The sequence below is a fragment of the Heptranchias perlo genome, chromosome 8 (assembly GCF_035084215.1).
Source record: "Heptranchias perlo isolate sHepPer1 chromosome 8, sHepPer1.hap1, whole genome shotgun sequence".
NCBI classification, from domain to species: Eukaryota; Metazoa; Chordata; class Chondrichthyes; order Hexanchiformes; family Hexanchidae; genus Heptranchias; species Heptranchias perlo.
Window position 1 is genome coordinate 78,366,819 of NC_090332.1, and position 16,144 is coordinate 78,382,962.

Here is a 16,144-nt window from a genome sequence, read left to right on the forward strand (position 1 = left end):
AAGAACACTAATTCACCCCCACCAGGCAAGCACGAGCAACTTCCATGCAAGATCCTTCACAACAAAGAGACTGATTGCACTTAGAAGCGATGTGGCACATACAGGCAAGCATATGTAGTGCAGCCACACCTAGTTAGTTTTAACCACCCACAACATTCCATTAGCCTTTTATACTTGCACATTCCATCAGTCAAACTTCCCTTCTGGCTACTCATGCCATGCAATCAACCTTGAAACACTCTGTGATCCAAAAAATGAGTGACTGCTGGGGCAACAGCTGCAGAATAGACGAATGATAACCACAAACTGATAAATGCTTCCTTTCATAAAATATCATAATTCCACCTGCAATCTGCCTCGTACAAACTCTAATTACTCAGCCCCTTTGTTACGCTACAATTAGGTGCTAGGGGTTAGATAAACATCATTTATTCCCCTTAGCTTAAGCTGAATGAAACCTGATATGTATTTATACCAAACATCTGTACTGTTATTTAGTAACTGCTAAAGCAGACTACAAATAAGTTTGTTAAAATGCAAGAGCTTTCTATGTGTGATCAATAAATTGGTCAGAAACTAACTAAAGTACCATGGAATGTCAATAAGCTCCAGAATCTTTAGTATAGACATTTAAAAAAAAACAAAGTGCTACAAACGCACAGCAAGTTGATCACTGTCTGAAAGAGAAAGATCACTGTTTCAGGTGAAACTCCCCAGTCAGTGCCAACTGACTTACTGTGTAATTCCACCATTTTCTGTTTTCACTTGAGATTGCTGCATTTGCTGTTTTCCTTTTTACCTCTACATTTTTTTTCTATACAGGTAGGGTAATGTTTCAGAATATCTAATCAGATAATATATTTTCAGCTGGCATTTGGGTGCAAATATGTTTTGGTTTCGGTAGTTGGCATGTGTATACATACTTTTTAAAACATTTAGTTTGGAGCTGGCATTGAAAAAGTGCAGTTACCTGACTGCAACATTTGCATCATCTTACTGGTGCATAGATTAAACAATGACCGGGTAAAGGCTTTTTAGTTCTGTGCTACTTGCTAATTTAAATATAATCAAGGCCAGTGATGTATGGCTTGCAATGGAAAGATGGATGGATGCACAGAAAATAGAATTTGATTTATTCAATCACTATAAGCCAATGGCCCAAGTACAAACAGACAGAATTGCAGAATGTGATCTCAAAACACGTTAAAAATCCTGCATAATAAAAAAAGCAAAATTTGACTGCTCAGTCACTAAAATTATTAGTCCTGAATATAATTAAAAATATGGATAACAGCTTCCCAGTGGCTCATTGGGTGAATGCACCATCTGTGGGGTACGGAGATAATATAGATCATGAAGGTCCCCTGTTTGATCTCTGCTCTATTCTATGCTGAGTTAGCTTATTTCACCCTGATCACCAAATCTCACCTTGGTTTCTTCCCCAACACCTCTAGTATCTTCTCCTCCTTTCAGCACCTCACCTTGTTCTACCCAATCATCTCGTTCTCTACTTCCACCTCAAGTCCCACCTTGAGTTTCTCACCGAGATATCTTCCCTCCTTTCCTCCCTCAACCTCTGCATCCTTATCCTCGGTGATTTCAATTGCCATCAGGACTCACTTTGCCCTCTCTCCTCTGATTTCACTGCCCTCCTGTTCTTCCTTAAACTCTTCCTCCATATAAACTCTTCTTCCCATATTCATAGCCACCCGCTCAACCTTGCCCTCTCTACTCCTATGGACCTCTAAGCTATTTAAAATGTTATCATTTAAGGTGTATTTGCTTTTCCTATTCTTGCTTCTAAAATATATTACTTTACGTTTTTCTACATTAAATTCCATCTGCCACCTATCTGCTAACCTATCTATGCCCTCTCCCATTGCTACCAAAACCACAGGACAAGCCCTCACAATCAGGTTCGTGTGGAGCATAAACACCGGCACAGACCAGTTGGGCCAAATGGCCTGTTTCTATGCTGTAAAATTCTATGCAATCCTTATCACAATTTGCCATACCTCCTAACTTGGTGCCAGCAGCAAAGTTCAAAGTCAATTAGCTGTTAATAGTTTTTGCTAAAAGTCATTACCTATACAAAATATTAAAAATCTTATGTCTATGTGGACTACTTGACAACTTATTCCATTAGAAATTCCTACCCGCGCACATTTATAATGGAAATGGCTACGTAAACTTGTGATTGTAATTAATTACAACCTCCTCTACCCCCCATACCAGTTGATGTGCTGCAGTGCCACCACAGGTGGGAATGTGTTGTACATGTGGGAGAACAGGATTTGTGAGCACTCAGGGGGGCTGCCATGCGATGGGGGGCACAGATGGATCGTGTCTGGGACTACTCAATGAGTGTAGTGGAAGTGGAGGAGACTTAAATGTGGGATCTGTCATTATTCTGCAGGATGGAAGGTTTCTGAACACGTGAGCAGAGCCTCGAAGCTGGGAGTACTGAAGAGGGTGTCTGTGGTTTGACAGCAATGGGAGAGGAGTCCTCAAATCTGGAAGCATTGCATGGGATACTACAGTTTGGTAGCAGTGAGCGGGGATCCTGGGATTTGGCAGCACTGGGGAGGTGAAGGGTATAGCAACACTAGGATTGGGAGAAGAGCACCTTGAGATGTAGCAACATTGGGGAGGGAGGGACTTTGGAGTTTGGCAGAACTGAGGGGAAGATTCTGAGGCCTGGCAGCATTGAGGAGGGAGTAGTTCAGGTGAGGGGCAGGCTGAATGACTGGGAGCACCAGCATGAGTTTAGAAAGCGGCTGCAGTGACACCGTGGAATCAGAAAGTGGCAGTGGCCACACCAGAGAGGAAGAAAATATCTGCATAATTTAAAATATTGCATGCATGTACACACACACACACACACACACACACAACTGGATCCCAGGCCTACATTTAGTGAGGAGCTATTCCGATGATTGCAAAGTACAAGTTAACAACTGAATCTCCAGCCAAGTACTCCAAATTAGCTCCAGGCTCCTGACCCAGGAGTTGACAACACTTTTTTGTTCACATTTTTGTTCACATGTAGTTAATCAGGTATTTGGTAATTTAACAAATCATTCCTCATTCCAGCCAATCACAATTTTTTGCCCTGCAGGCCAGTAATGCCTTAAAAGTGTGCTGCATGATTGATGTAAATTATACAGCTTGTGGAAGGGTAAAATAAAACTAATGGGGGAAGAAAAGGAGCCATTAGTGCTCATCAGAACATGAATCCCGTAAATGGCAAAATATTCTCCCCTCCAAATTCGTTAATTTATAAAAGATGGAAATAACACCATTTACCATTTTTAGTGCTGCTGATGGCTACTCCATCACAAGGAAGCCCCCTAAAATAATGTAGCATGGATATTCATCTCAACCAAATTACAATATTAAATATTATTACATGGTACAAGTCTGGAAATTATTAACATTTTTCCCTCCATCCCATGATTAAAAAAAAATCCGTAAGCCATTCCTCAGTTAGGTTCAATGATTTTTTCTTGGGCCTCAACCAGTGTCGTTTTATAACTAGCCACTAGGAGATGCAGGAATGTCGCCCACTTTGTCTTATTCTTCCATTTTATCTTTGTTGGGAAAGTGCCTGTTATCCATTCAGCTGCTTCTCTGATAGCACAGTTGATATTGGGATCTCATTATGTGGGAAGCATTGGTAAGGATCAGAAATTTAAATAAATATAATTAGTTACACAACCCAGAGTGCACTTGGCAGTTCAGCAGCCTTCGTTCATATATGAATAGTTAAAATTATTTTAGCTTAATACCTAAATTAAATTCTAGGATCACACTTGCTATTAAAAAAGCTGTGTGTTTAAAATTCTTCTTTGTAACAAATACAAATTCATTGCACTAAAAAAAAATTCTCATTAAAATAGTGCTAATATTTAAATAATTAGGGTATTAATTCTTTAATCCAGTAGGTCTCTCATCCCTTTGCACTATTCCCATCTTGGGCCAACTGCAGAAACAGAAATGATACTGAGCCTATCGCATTCGTCAATGCCCCTTGAACTGAGTAAGAACAGGGTCAGGCAGTAGGGTGCAAAGTATGACTGCAGTCTGTTCAACCCATTCACATTCAAACTAGTACCCTTGGCAGAGGGAACTACAGTATTACTCAGTTTGAAGTGGATGTATCATAATATGGCAGATTGCTGGTAGCATAACTACAATATCAGCAATGTTACCACCAACATCTCCTGGTGCCAAGGAATACTGCTCTTTTAACTTACAATGAACAGTTAAAAATATAAAAATCTTTAAAGGCTATGTAAATTGTTTTGACCATTTCTAAAGGAATAAAATATTTCACCAATAAATAGTTAACAGAAATTGCTTTAAATGATGTTTCTTGTTCATTTTATTTGTTACTTCTCCAGAATATGTTACTGACTAATTCCTCCCACCCACCCCATTTTTTTCTGTCATTTTGGTTCCTTCTTGGTGGACGCACCTTTTGCAGCTGAAAGGTTGGGTTCTCAGACCTTTTGCCAATACTGCCTTTAAGTTGGTTACTAGGGGTGTGCAACTGCACTCCAGTGTAGCCTCTCGGGAGAATTTTAACTCTCCCTGATTGGTGGGAGAGGAATAGGGAAGCAGTTAAAATGAAGTGGCGCCATTTCCTGCCGATTCCCCATGTTAATGCCACTGGTTTTGATCACGGATGAGGCTCCCACTGGACTCTGGTGGGTGCCTCATTAATAAACGTGGGGTCCCGTGACGTACGTGGGTGTCTGATGAGATTTTAACCCGCTCCTGAGTGAAGCGGTTGCCGTGGCTGCCTCACCGGATAAAGCTGTCGGGAAGCTGGCAAGGCCACTGAGGGTAAGTGAAAAAACTTTCCTTAGTGAGACTAGGAAGAGCAGGAGAGTCTGGGCCTTTGTTGTCCTGGGGACCCCCCGCCCCCCCCAGCCGCAAGACCCTCAGAACCCTCCCATCCTGCGACTTACCCTGCTGTCGGCAGTCTTCTCTAGATGTCGGCGGGCGGATTCTTCGGTATCTGCCAGCTGCCCCTTTCCGCCCACAATGGGTGAGCAGCTGACTGGCGGCTTTCAGAAGAGGCCCAGCAGTTAAAATCTGCTGAGCCACCATCTCAAACCCCCAAGCGAGAACACTGTCCCGAGTTAAAATCAACAAAAACAACAACATGCATTTATATAGCGCCTTTAATGCAGTAAAACATCTAAAGGCGCTTCACAGGAGTGTAATCAGACAAAAATCAGCCCTTCTCTTCCCCCTGTAGGATCTCTGCTTGCCTTCTCCTCATAGAACCACGGCTGAGATTGGAAATCGAGCAGAGTAGTGGATTAGACTACGTGACACAGCACATCAATGGCTTGTTAGACTTTTTAAATTAACTTACAGCTTGAAATGCAATGAGGCCATGTTAAATATCTTCTTCTGTCATTTCTTTCTTACAAAATATCAGCTGAGAAACTGCTGTTTGAAAAAGGATTTTTCCCTTATTCTACTCCTCCTGCTCAGGTGAAAGAGCCTGTGTAAGTGTAATCTGTTCCATTATATTTCCAAACCAATTAGAAAGATGATTTTTCCAAGAACAACTGTAACAGTGAATATAAATACTTTATATCGAAGGGTATAAAATGGCACATTAGCAAAGATATATTTGACAAAACTTAACATTTAAAAAAAAATCCTCACGTGAAGAGAGTCAAAAAGTGCTGCTGGCACCAAACAACACTTAACAGCTGCAGCTCTCCTCTTGCCCAGTCTGATTAAGTGGATTTTAGTGCACTGATCACTGAACTATCCAGCTCTATAATGACATGAACACAGTAGTTATCAATTCTTATTCCAAATAATGCAACTGTGTTTTTTTTGAAAATTTCCTACAAACTGTCTACACATTGCCTTTGTTGTTTGGAGTCTTTTTGACTCGGCGACATCTGCTGTATGGACTCAGCGACTAAATTAAGAATAATGATGAATATTACAAAAAAATGTCAATGTAGCATGAAACACATTACCATCTTTGAAAACTCCTACACCTGTCATGCTCTTAGATAAGGTGCTAATATGCTAACGTAGTCCTTAGAGGGTTAATCAATGTAGTCCATCAGCTTCAGCCAGACCCCTCCTACTTCTGGCCGGCAGCAAGCAGACTGTCACATTCCTCATTTCTATCAGTGAGTTTTAAATTGCCCAGACAAACAAGCAGAACCAACGAGCTAGAAAAGGTCACACCTGGCGTGTGGTCGGCCTGCTCCCTGTGTCCAAAGCCCCACCCACAATTCTCCAGGTTTACGCCACTCTGTCTCCTTCTCTTTTGTATTTCCTTCCTCCCCCAGCTGTTCCATTCAGAAACCCAGGCTCAGCAATCTGCCCTCCTCAAACTACTTATTAAGCCAAGCTGGCTCAAAAGACCGGCTCAGCACGTGCCACTTCTTATCTATCCAGTTTCAAAATCCAATTGCGTGGTGCTTAAAAAACAAAACATAAATGGACTTAACTCTCATTGGTCCCCTGAAGCAATTCAAACAAAAGCATGAGTGACAAAGACATTCTCCAATATGGCAGGTGTTAGTGTCAGATTCAGCCTCAGGCGCACAGGCAAAAGTATTAGCTTTCAGTTAAAGCTCAGACATGCAGAAACAGGGAAGTACCATTAGTACAGCAGTATTGTTAGTGCAGCTACCTAGTCAGGTGTTAATTCCCAGCACCACTTGTTCCAAAGCGCATCACTTCTAATTAGGAGCTGTGATAAGGAATAGCGAGGCTATTTTTGCTAGTAACATAAAGGACAAGCTTATTAGTAAAGTGCAGTGAACAAACTTGTGAGATATAGTCTTTGTGACCAATGTAGTGACAGCCTTACCTTTAACTATAACTGTAATCAGACTGTTAAATATTTAAATCTGGAGAGAAAGAAAAAGAGACAAAATACAAAATTAAGTGAATACAAACATCGTAGTTCTGACCAAAAACATGATAAAATAATTTTGGAGGATTTAAACTTGGTGGTTTTGAGGCAAAACATTCATTCGATTTAAATGTTGAAAGGAGCTTTATTAATGTCTGGCAATAATTTTCACCAAGAATTAAAGCACTAATGTATACCGTCACAAACTCACAATTAAAGTTGAGATATATTATAGAAAAGGATTTTTGAATTGGAAGTAACAAAATAATTTGAATTTATTAACTCCTATCTCATACTCTCAATCATGAGAGATGTCATTCTTTTTATAGAAGATTAGCTCAGGACAAAGCATTGCAATGTAAACTTATTTATTGTACAAATCACAAACTGGTATGATCAACTCTAGATGACATACAAAGGGTAGTCTTTGCTCATCGTCTAGTTTCTGTGTAATATTAATTTCCTATTAGATGTTTGTTGAAAAAGATAATTACAAAAATCTAAATAAAGCATGTAGAAATATTACTATAATAAACTACAGTTTATAAAAGGATATAAACAGCTGTATGTAATTTACAGTTGCTCCAAACACAGCCACCACACATCAATGTGTACACCTACATATTTAAAAGCATTTTCTGAACTTTTAAAATTAAAACTGCACTAAAATTTGGAGGCCACATTTCTACCATGCTGCAGAGAGATATTTTCGATGATGGCAAAAAAAAACTGTCACATTGAAAACATATGAAAATAACACATGCAACTTCCAGGTAAACAATTAAACAGGGTACTGTGTTATGAAAAGAAAGTGATAATTAATAATACTTGTCAGTTGTAAGCCATCTTCCCTCTTGGGAATAGCAGTGGAGCACTGCTGTGTAATTTCAGCACACTCCAATCTGAGCAATTGTGAAGAGGGCTTTTGTAATGCCAGAGTATAATGATTTCTACTGTGCGCTGTTAAAACTTCATAACAACAACGGTAATTAGGCATTTTAATCAACAACAGAGGGCTGATTTTTTTTTTGCTCTTTCTGCTCAATGCTACACAAAATATAATTTTGAATCATCTCTTTTAGGCAGAACACATTGGTAACACCAGGACATATGAAATCGGATCGGCTTTGTTTTACCCTAGCTGCAGCTTTCATACATGCATTATGTATGAACCACAAATAATTGTAAAAACAAAACCTGAACAACCAAGCTGCTGTCTTGGTTAAGATGTAATTAAAAGTAACGAACCATGGTGCTCAGTGGAGTAGTGTAGGATTAACCCTTTAGCAATGCATAACCACTGAGCTCTTTACTGGACATTTGTGATGGGTAAGTTTCTTGTAGGTTAACTCTGTTATTTGCATCAATTGCAGTAATTAAAACGTTTACTTGAAAGATGTAGATTTGATTTTTTATGATGAGTATTATGAACCCTCAAATTTTCATATGGCACTGTTTAAAGCAATCCATAAATTGAAAATAAATAGTACTTGCTAAAATATTTAGCTTGTCTGCCATAGCAAGCCTATTTTAAACAAAACTTATTTGTTTTTATCTGAAATTATTAGAAAAATAGTTTAATTCCTGATACAGCTCATTCCTCAAGTACTGATATGTTGTTAATTTAATATTGAAAATAAAGCTGGATTTGGAATAAGAAGCATTGGTATTTCAGGTACGATGTTAAACCAAGGCCCCGTCTGCTCCCTCAGCACTATTCGAAAAAGCATAGGGGAATTCTCAGTGTCCTGGCCAAAACTTATCCCTCAACCACTATCATTAAATGACTATCTAGTCATTTATTTCATTTCTGTTTGTGGAATCTTGCTGTGTGCAAATTGGCTGGCGCGTTTCCCTGCATTACAACACTTCAAAAATACTTAATTGGCTGTTGAAGCCCTTTGGGACGGCCTGAGGTTGTGAAAGGTTGTATAAATTCAAGCTATTTTTCTCTATACATCCTAGTCCAGTGGGTACTGTCTTTCACCAGATCGCTGCAGTGATGACTGTGATTGTGAAACTACGATACTACAGTGCCATGTGCTGCCTGGGAGTTGGGGTCAGGCAGCAGGTGAGTGGGAATGTGCAGCGCCAGTCTGTGCAGCCTGTCCAGACTCAGTTGATGAAAGAATAACAATATGAGTGATTACAACCAATGCCACTACCACTAATCAAGGCATACCACTTGTTCAAAGTGGAACTCAACTACTATTTAGTAAACTGGAAATTTCAATAGGGGGTACACTTGTATACTAATGTCCCACTATACTGGTTTCCCAAAAAGGTGGATCCTGGATCCAACTAAAGTGGGTTCTTTAAACCACCACCAATTGCACGTCTGGGAGAATCTGCACAGCAGTTTGAACTGTTTCATATAAATTGCAGCGATCGTGTTTACAAATGACAATATAAAACACACTATAAACTATGTGTTAATGGTCTGCATCATGTATTATTCTTGTGTTGCTTCTAGCAACAGTTTTTGGCCAGCAGGGAGATGCCACAATCCCTCTTTTTTGCAGTACGTTCAACAAGAGGTGACTTAATTATAGCCCCCTAGTGATTGTCAAGCTTGCAAGGCAACATTTGATTACAAAAATCTATACATTGAAAGTTCAGTTTTACAAATTGGATTTCTTCATAACACCATGTTTAAGAATGTTTGGCAGATGGCATTGTTTGTGAGTAAATTCAGATTTAAAAAATATAGGTTAAAATTCACTTGAAAAATGGAAATGCAAAGATGACATCACCATAAATTAAGTGTAACCTCTCTGATAGTGTAGTTCATAAATGCACCAGTTGGTGTGATATTGAGCCATACAGAACAGGCAGGTTTTTGGTTTGATCAGAGGTCTGTGCTCAACTGGCCTATTAGTCACTAAAATGCTTAGCATGTTAAATGTGGCTTTCACTCCTGATTACTATCCAGCAACTCTGCTGGAAGAGCCCATGTGGATGTCAGGTGAGAACAGAATTGGCCATGTAGTTGAACAGCCCATCACTACACAATGTCCAGGCTCACATATCAAGAAAGACTACTTGGATGAGTATGAGTCACCCCTGCATGAGTCACCACTTCCAGAAAAGGAAAAGGAAGAGGGGGTGCAAACGATCATCCAGACCTACATTATTTTATATTTATATTAAATATCAACAACACAGACATAAAATTATTAGTTTCAAAATTCTCATCAGTTTGTGGAAACAGCTATGGGGAAAATGTCAGCATTTTCATAGTATGTACCATTTTTTGTCTGAAAATAGTGTCAATGGAACAATACTTAACACAGTCAATCAATGAAGCCCTAATGTGTTCCAGTGTTCTGACTCAAGGCTAAGAATCCAAGTTAGATTATGCTGTTGCATTGCACCATGGCTCTGGACTGAACTTTTTTTTACCATTTCAGTAATGCTCTCTTCCCAGTAGGGTTACAAATTAAAAAGTATTTAAGAATATTTTAAACCTCATTCAACCACTTAAAACTCCATTTCACTAAATTAAGAAAAGTTCCTTATAGTTTCAACTTAAATACTACAAGTTAAGAGTCCATAAATATCCATGGAGGATTTCTGCAGCACCTATCAAAAATCAATTAGAAATGAATGACTGAGTTGGGGCATGGAAGAAAATCAGTTCAGTACAGTTTTAAAAAGATGTCTCCTTAGGTATTCACAGTGGGGGCTCACTGCATTGCATCACATGCTCCATCTAGCAGCCGACGCAAAGGCTCTATGAGGAAAGGCCGCCATGTAAGGCCATCCCATTTTGTACTGTACAGAATGCATTAGAAGATATGCATTGTGTTTTGAATTGTGACGGATCAGAGTGTGTACGATCCGTATTGTATTGTTTGAATTGTAATTAAGTATTTACGTTGAACTGTGTGTATCCTTAAATTTCATGAAATGAAGTATATTTTGAAATTTAAAAATATCACATGCTCCAGCTACAGTCTGAGCTATAGACTTTCCACGTCCAGTTCAGTACTGTTCCATGAAGAGCTAACAGGAGCCAAGATTCTACCTGTGTGAGCTGGATAAAGCCAAAGCTCTCATTCCCTTGAGGAAGAAAGCTTAAACCTGTTGTTGACAGTAATTTTAACAAAACTACGTGAAGTGTTTCAGAATGTGCAATATTTTAAAGCAAATTCTATGTAAATACTGCATCATTTTAGATAGTTTACAAACAGAAAGTTTAAGTCAAGAAAATGACATCTGCTGCTAATTTCTTCCTCCACCCACACACATGCAGTAATGCAAGATAAATTATTACTAAACAGGCATGTTCTGCTTTGTTGCTGTTCACTGAAGAATAAGTTATATTTTGATGGTATGTGATTGAGATGTTAAAAGACCAAGCATTTTAAATCTCTGAACAGAAGCAATGGCTGTTCTTATTTTTATGACTTTTTATTGTGGAGTGGACAAGGACCCTCTCCAGTTGGGGGGGGTTTAATTTTAAACTAACCTGTCCAGCGGGAAACTCAAATCAATGGAAACAAAATCAGGCGGGATGTAAAACAGGCAGCCAATCCCATCCCATCAGCTTTTCGCTGGGTGGATTAGGTTAAAATTACCCCACAGGTTTTTTTCAATTGCGTCACTGCACAGAGATATGACCTGAGAATATAACCTGTTAATGGCAAACAGCTACGGGAGAGAGGAAGGATCTTTTCTGATGCATTTTCCCAGACAAATCAAGCTTGCCATTTTTAAGTGTCAAAAAACCACAAGCTAAAAGTAGGCATAAAATGATAACAGCAAAATTAAATTGTTAAACGCTCAGTACTTTGCTGAGTTGTTGGAAGTAGCAGTATCTAATGTATCCATTAATGTTGTTCTAAGCATTACGTGAAGCTGCAATGAACAATAAAGTTCAAAGTATGAAAAAAATAATTCTTTACAAGCATAAGACATTCATCTGGAGAAACCAATAATTAGGTCCTGACAAACCAAAGAAAAATGTACAGGTTGTTGTTTGATTTGACTTGACTATTCAGACAAAACTCGTCTAGTATAGGTGGGATACATTATACATTCCACAACTCAGCCATCACAGATGCACTGCAGTGATAGACTGCAGATGATAATGGGAGAAAAATAATTCAGAACAAATCTGGAACAACTACTTTAAGTGTGTGCATAGCTCAGCGGTAGCACTGTTGCCTCTGTATCAGAAAGTTGAGGGTTCAAGGCCCAGTACAGGACTTGAACACATAATCTAAGCTGGTACCCCAGTGCAGTACTGAGGGAGTGCTGCATTGTCAGAGGTGCCGTCTTTCAGATGAGACATTAAACCAAGGCCTCATCTGTCTGTTCAAGTAGATGTAAAAGATCCCATGGCACTATTTGAAGTAGAGCAGGGAAGTTCTCCTGACCAACAATTATCTCACAACCAACATCATTAAAACAGATTAATTGGTCTTTTATCTCATTGCTGTTTGTGGGACCTTGTTGTGTGCAAATTGGTTGCGTTTGCCTACATAATGACAGTGACTATACTTCAAAAGTAATTCATTGGCTGTGAAGGCTTTGGGACATCCATAGGAAGTGATAGGTTCCATATCAATGCAAGTTCTTTCTTATCTTATGCAGCATGGGAATCTGTACACAGGCGGGGGAGGGGAGAAAATTATTTGCTGTCATGGGTACCAACAGTAAAACAGACACTGTTCCTTTGATTCTCCCATTGGCCTATCATATGGAGGATAAATGGATGTGAAGAAAAAAGGTTTTTATGTCACAATATGACTTGTAACTGAGGTAAAACATTCAAAAGGTCACTTAAAACATGACTATCTGTTCAATAACAGATAGCAATACAAAATGATCTTGGGATAAATGTTCTTTTAAATTGACTACGACAGTTAAATGGGTCAGGGCACACTGATCTCTTCGAGCAGCAGAGTCACCTTACAATGAACAGATGCACACCAATATGACAGAGATTAAATCAGCTTCCCCACAAGACAAGTAACAGCACAGGTTGTGCACAAAATGACAATTTTGAGACCTGAGACTTTTCAGGTCCTCCACTTAAGGATGTTGGGTCTTTGGCAAACTGTATACTGCAATGTCAAGGAAAGGACGTGCTGTAGAAAAACCAAGCTTCAATTTTTTTTCATTGCCATAGCAACATCAGAAACAAACAAAAGGTATTCAGATTACAGGGCTGAAAAAAACACAAGCCTCTCTCAACATATTGTACTCTGGAGGCCAGTTGCTTTATATAAAAAAAATGCTACTGCAAATTGATATTTACTTGTCCCACTTAACTTAATTTGCTTTCATTTGAAAATCCACAATGTGTTCTGCATGACCTCCTGAATAGGAATTTAACACCAGAGACTCTTAACTTTCTCTACTGTACCAGATTTAAGGATGAACATCAAACACAGTGATGAAGTAATGCAACCCATTTTGAAATCAGTTGCATTTTTTTCTGTATACTACAGATTTTTAAATTACATTTTCATAATCACACAACAACTAAAGGAACAAAAGATTTTATCTGAACCAATATGGTCTGCATATACAACTAATTTTAAATAAGTGGGCAAGTATTTTCAGCTTCCAGTGAAGATCTAATAATTGAAGTTACTGTAGCAATAGTTATATTTTGCTAAGCCACATACACAAAAAATAAATAACACCCTCTTATTGGTGCATTGCTACAGCAGAAGTTCACCAAGGACATCACAACATTGTGAATTGATTTTGGTCTCTAGTTAGGGTTCTGCACCTAAAGTTAAGACAAGTATCAACCAACAAAACAGATTATTTGGTCATCTACGTGCATACTGTTTTTAGGCCCTTTCAGTGTTTAAGTTGACTGCCACATTTGCCTACTCACAACAGCTAACTATACTTTAAAAATTATTCATTGATTATTAAGTGCTTTAAGACATCCTGAGGATATGAAAGGTGCCATGCAAATACAACTTCTTTCTTTCTGTTACTGCTTTCGTGTTGCAGTGTACAGCTTGGTGGAGAACTCGTGTGGCATTAGATTGATTCTCTTAACTCTGAGTTACCGATCTCAGTTATGTTGCTGTCAGGAGGTGTGAGAGTCATCTCTGGGCAATATCACACACCTCCCATCAGCTAACTGAACAGTAGTATTGGAGCTCTGGAAACAAACTGTCTGGCTGCAGGAGTTGTGTGACCTGCACGGAAAGAAGTATTGATGAACTATGCTCAAAACTCATGAACACCTGTAATAGATAAGCAAAGGTTCTTTTCTTTACAAAACTTGCAGCATGTATTGGTTATCCTACTGATGAAAATGTCTTTCTATTAATCATACTTAATTTACATATTCAAATTAGGTTATACTTTTCCTAGAATGTTCCTTCGCTCCATTGTAATTTACAGAGATTTATTTCTTTGCTTATCAAGATGAAGGAAGTGAATGCTAAGGAATGAAATGCTATTTCCATTTTGGGCACTCAATGTCATCATCAGCACTCCTAGGTATAAGCACAGCCTGAGGCGTAGCAAAGCTCCCCCCAACCTGCCGCAGTCTCAGCCTGGTCAGAAGGATAGGACCGTGTGAATGTCTTCATTTCTACTTGACTGCCATTGACAATTTAGTACCATTTACTGTGTCCACCAGTAATTAAGTTGAGACAGCCAAAATTCATTTCATATTGGATATTTAAAACAAAGACTTTTAGCACCTCAGTTTGGATTGGATTTGAACCAAAATCAGAGGTGAAGGGACAATGTGTTAAATCATTGAGCCACCCAGTCCCCACCTTGTCAACAAAATAGAATGTATATTAATTATATTTTCCATAATATTATGCAAATTAATTGTGTTCTTGGTCATACACAAATTAAATTTAAAAGATGTTTGATTATATATTAAACCACACCAATTTTGTCTTTAGAAATCATGCTACTAGGAATAACATTATTGATTAGTGATTTGTAGATTTACTTTGCATATGAAAATCACATCTATTAAAAAGTACTTTTTGTAACAAATCAAATGGCTTCCCTTTATGAAATTTGAAGAGTATATTCACAATGCTATTAGGGATAATATAATGAATTATACAAATTAGAGTGAACATATCATTATGTAATTAGATGTAATTATGTTACTCTATAAAAAGTATGAGAGCATTATAGAGGATTACTAATAATCTACTCTAATGGTTCTCAAAAATACTTCCAGCTCAGTGTTTGAATAGTCTCGCGTGGTAACCAAGCTCCTACTAGATATTTGTACCTAAAGGTCTACGTGACCGAGGTCTGCAGTTACTGAGCAGCTGTTGTCAACAAGAAAATACATTCTCTTACTTTTTTTAATGTGGGTCACAAGCCTGCTAAGCATTTTAAGTATCAGTATGATAATGGGTTTAAGCTTGTAATCAGACAATCGCTCCTATAATTCACAGCCGATCACATCAGGATAGTATTTTCCCCAATTTTATTAACTCCTCTTCCGAAGGTTTGAACTATTGCTGGGGTATGACTCCACAGGAACTGGCAGCCCTCTAGTAACTGACTCAAGTGATCATTCTCCATATGTGAACCTAGAGAGTAAGAGTTGGTAGGCTATTCAATTGTGAATGCATCATTGTTGAGCTGGATCCTCCCCTCACATGATGGCCATTTATGCATTCTCTAGCTAGAGTCACTGGTCAGCAGTCAGGAGCGGGAACCCTGGATGATTTTCCCTCTCCCTAGTTCAACGTCATTGAAGCCAATTGTAGAATCACCACCTCAAATGGCTCAGATTAGCCACCTCAATATAGGGGTCAAAGTGGAGTCTATCCTTGGCTGTGTGACTTGGCATTACACCAGTCAGTATATTAAACCTGAATAGTTTAGTTTTATCAGATTAGGGGACAGGAACTAATATAATTTTCCCTCACTTAAAATAGGACAGTATTGCATGATTTTGACTGAACTGAAAAGGTGTTTCAAAAGTCAAACCATTTATCTTTGATTGTTTGTTACTGTCAGTAAGTCTGATCGTCACATTGCCAATGCCACACTTCCATGATTTTTAAGTTGGTGCGAATGTTAACTTCTTTTTAAAGGATTCAGCTTTCCCTTACAAAAGTTTTATTTTATATTAGCAAGGAACAGAAAGGGCCCGATATTACCATGGCGGCGGCGGGGGGGGGGGGGGGGGTGGCGGTTGGGCGCGTGGGTAACGTGCCCGGTGAAATCAGTCTGCCCCGTGCGCAATCGCAGACTGATTGGATCCGCTTACCTCTTGTT

At 38.8% G+C, this 16,144-nt stretch overlaps 1 protein-coding gene across 5 annotated transcripts in view; it reads right to left on the reverse strand.

The window, feature by feature from the left end:
- Window positions 1–16,144, reverse strand: part of ralgapa2 (Ral GTPase activating protein catalytic subunit alpha 2) — a 483,733-nt gene that overhangs the window by 17,088 nt on the left and 450,501 nt on the right. The window contains exon 40 of one of the 5 annotated variants that reach the window (XM_067989405.1): window positions 6,860–6,899. The exons of the other annotated variants lie outside the window; for them this stretch is intronic. Coding sequence (XP_067845506.1) covers window positions 6,886–6,899 — 14 coding nt within the window. The 3' untranslated portion in view covers window positions 6,860–6,885. The remainder of the gene's footprint in view (window positions 1–6,859; window positions 6,900–16,144) is intronic. 5 annotated transcript variants of the gene reach the window in all.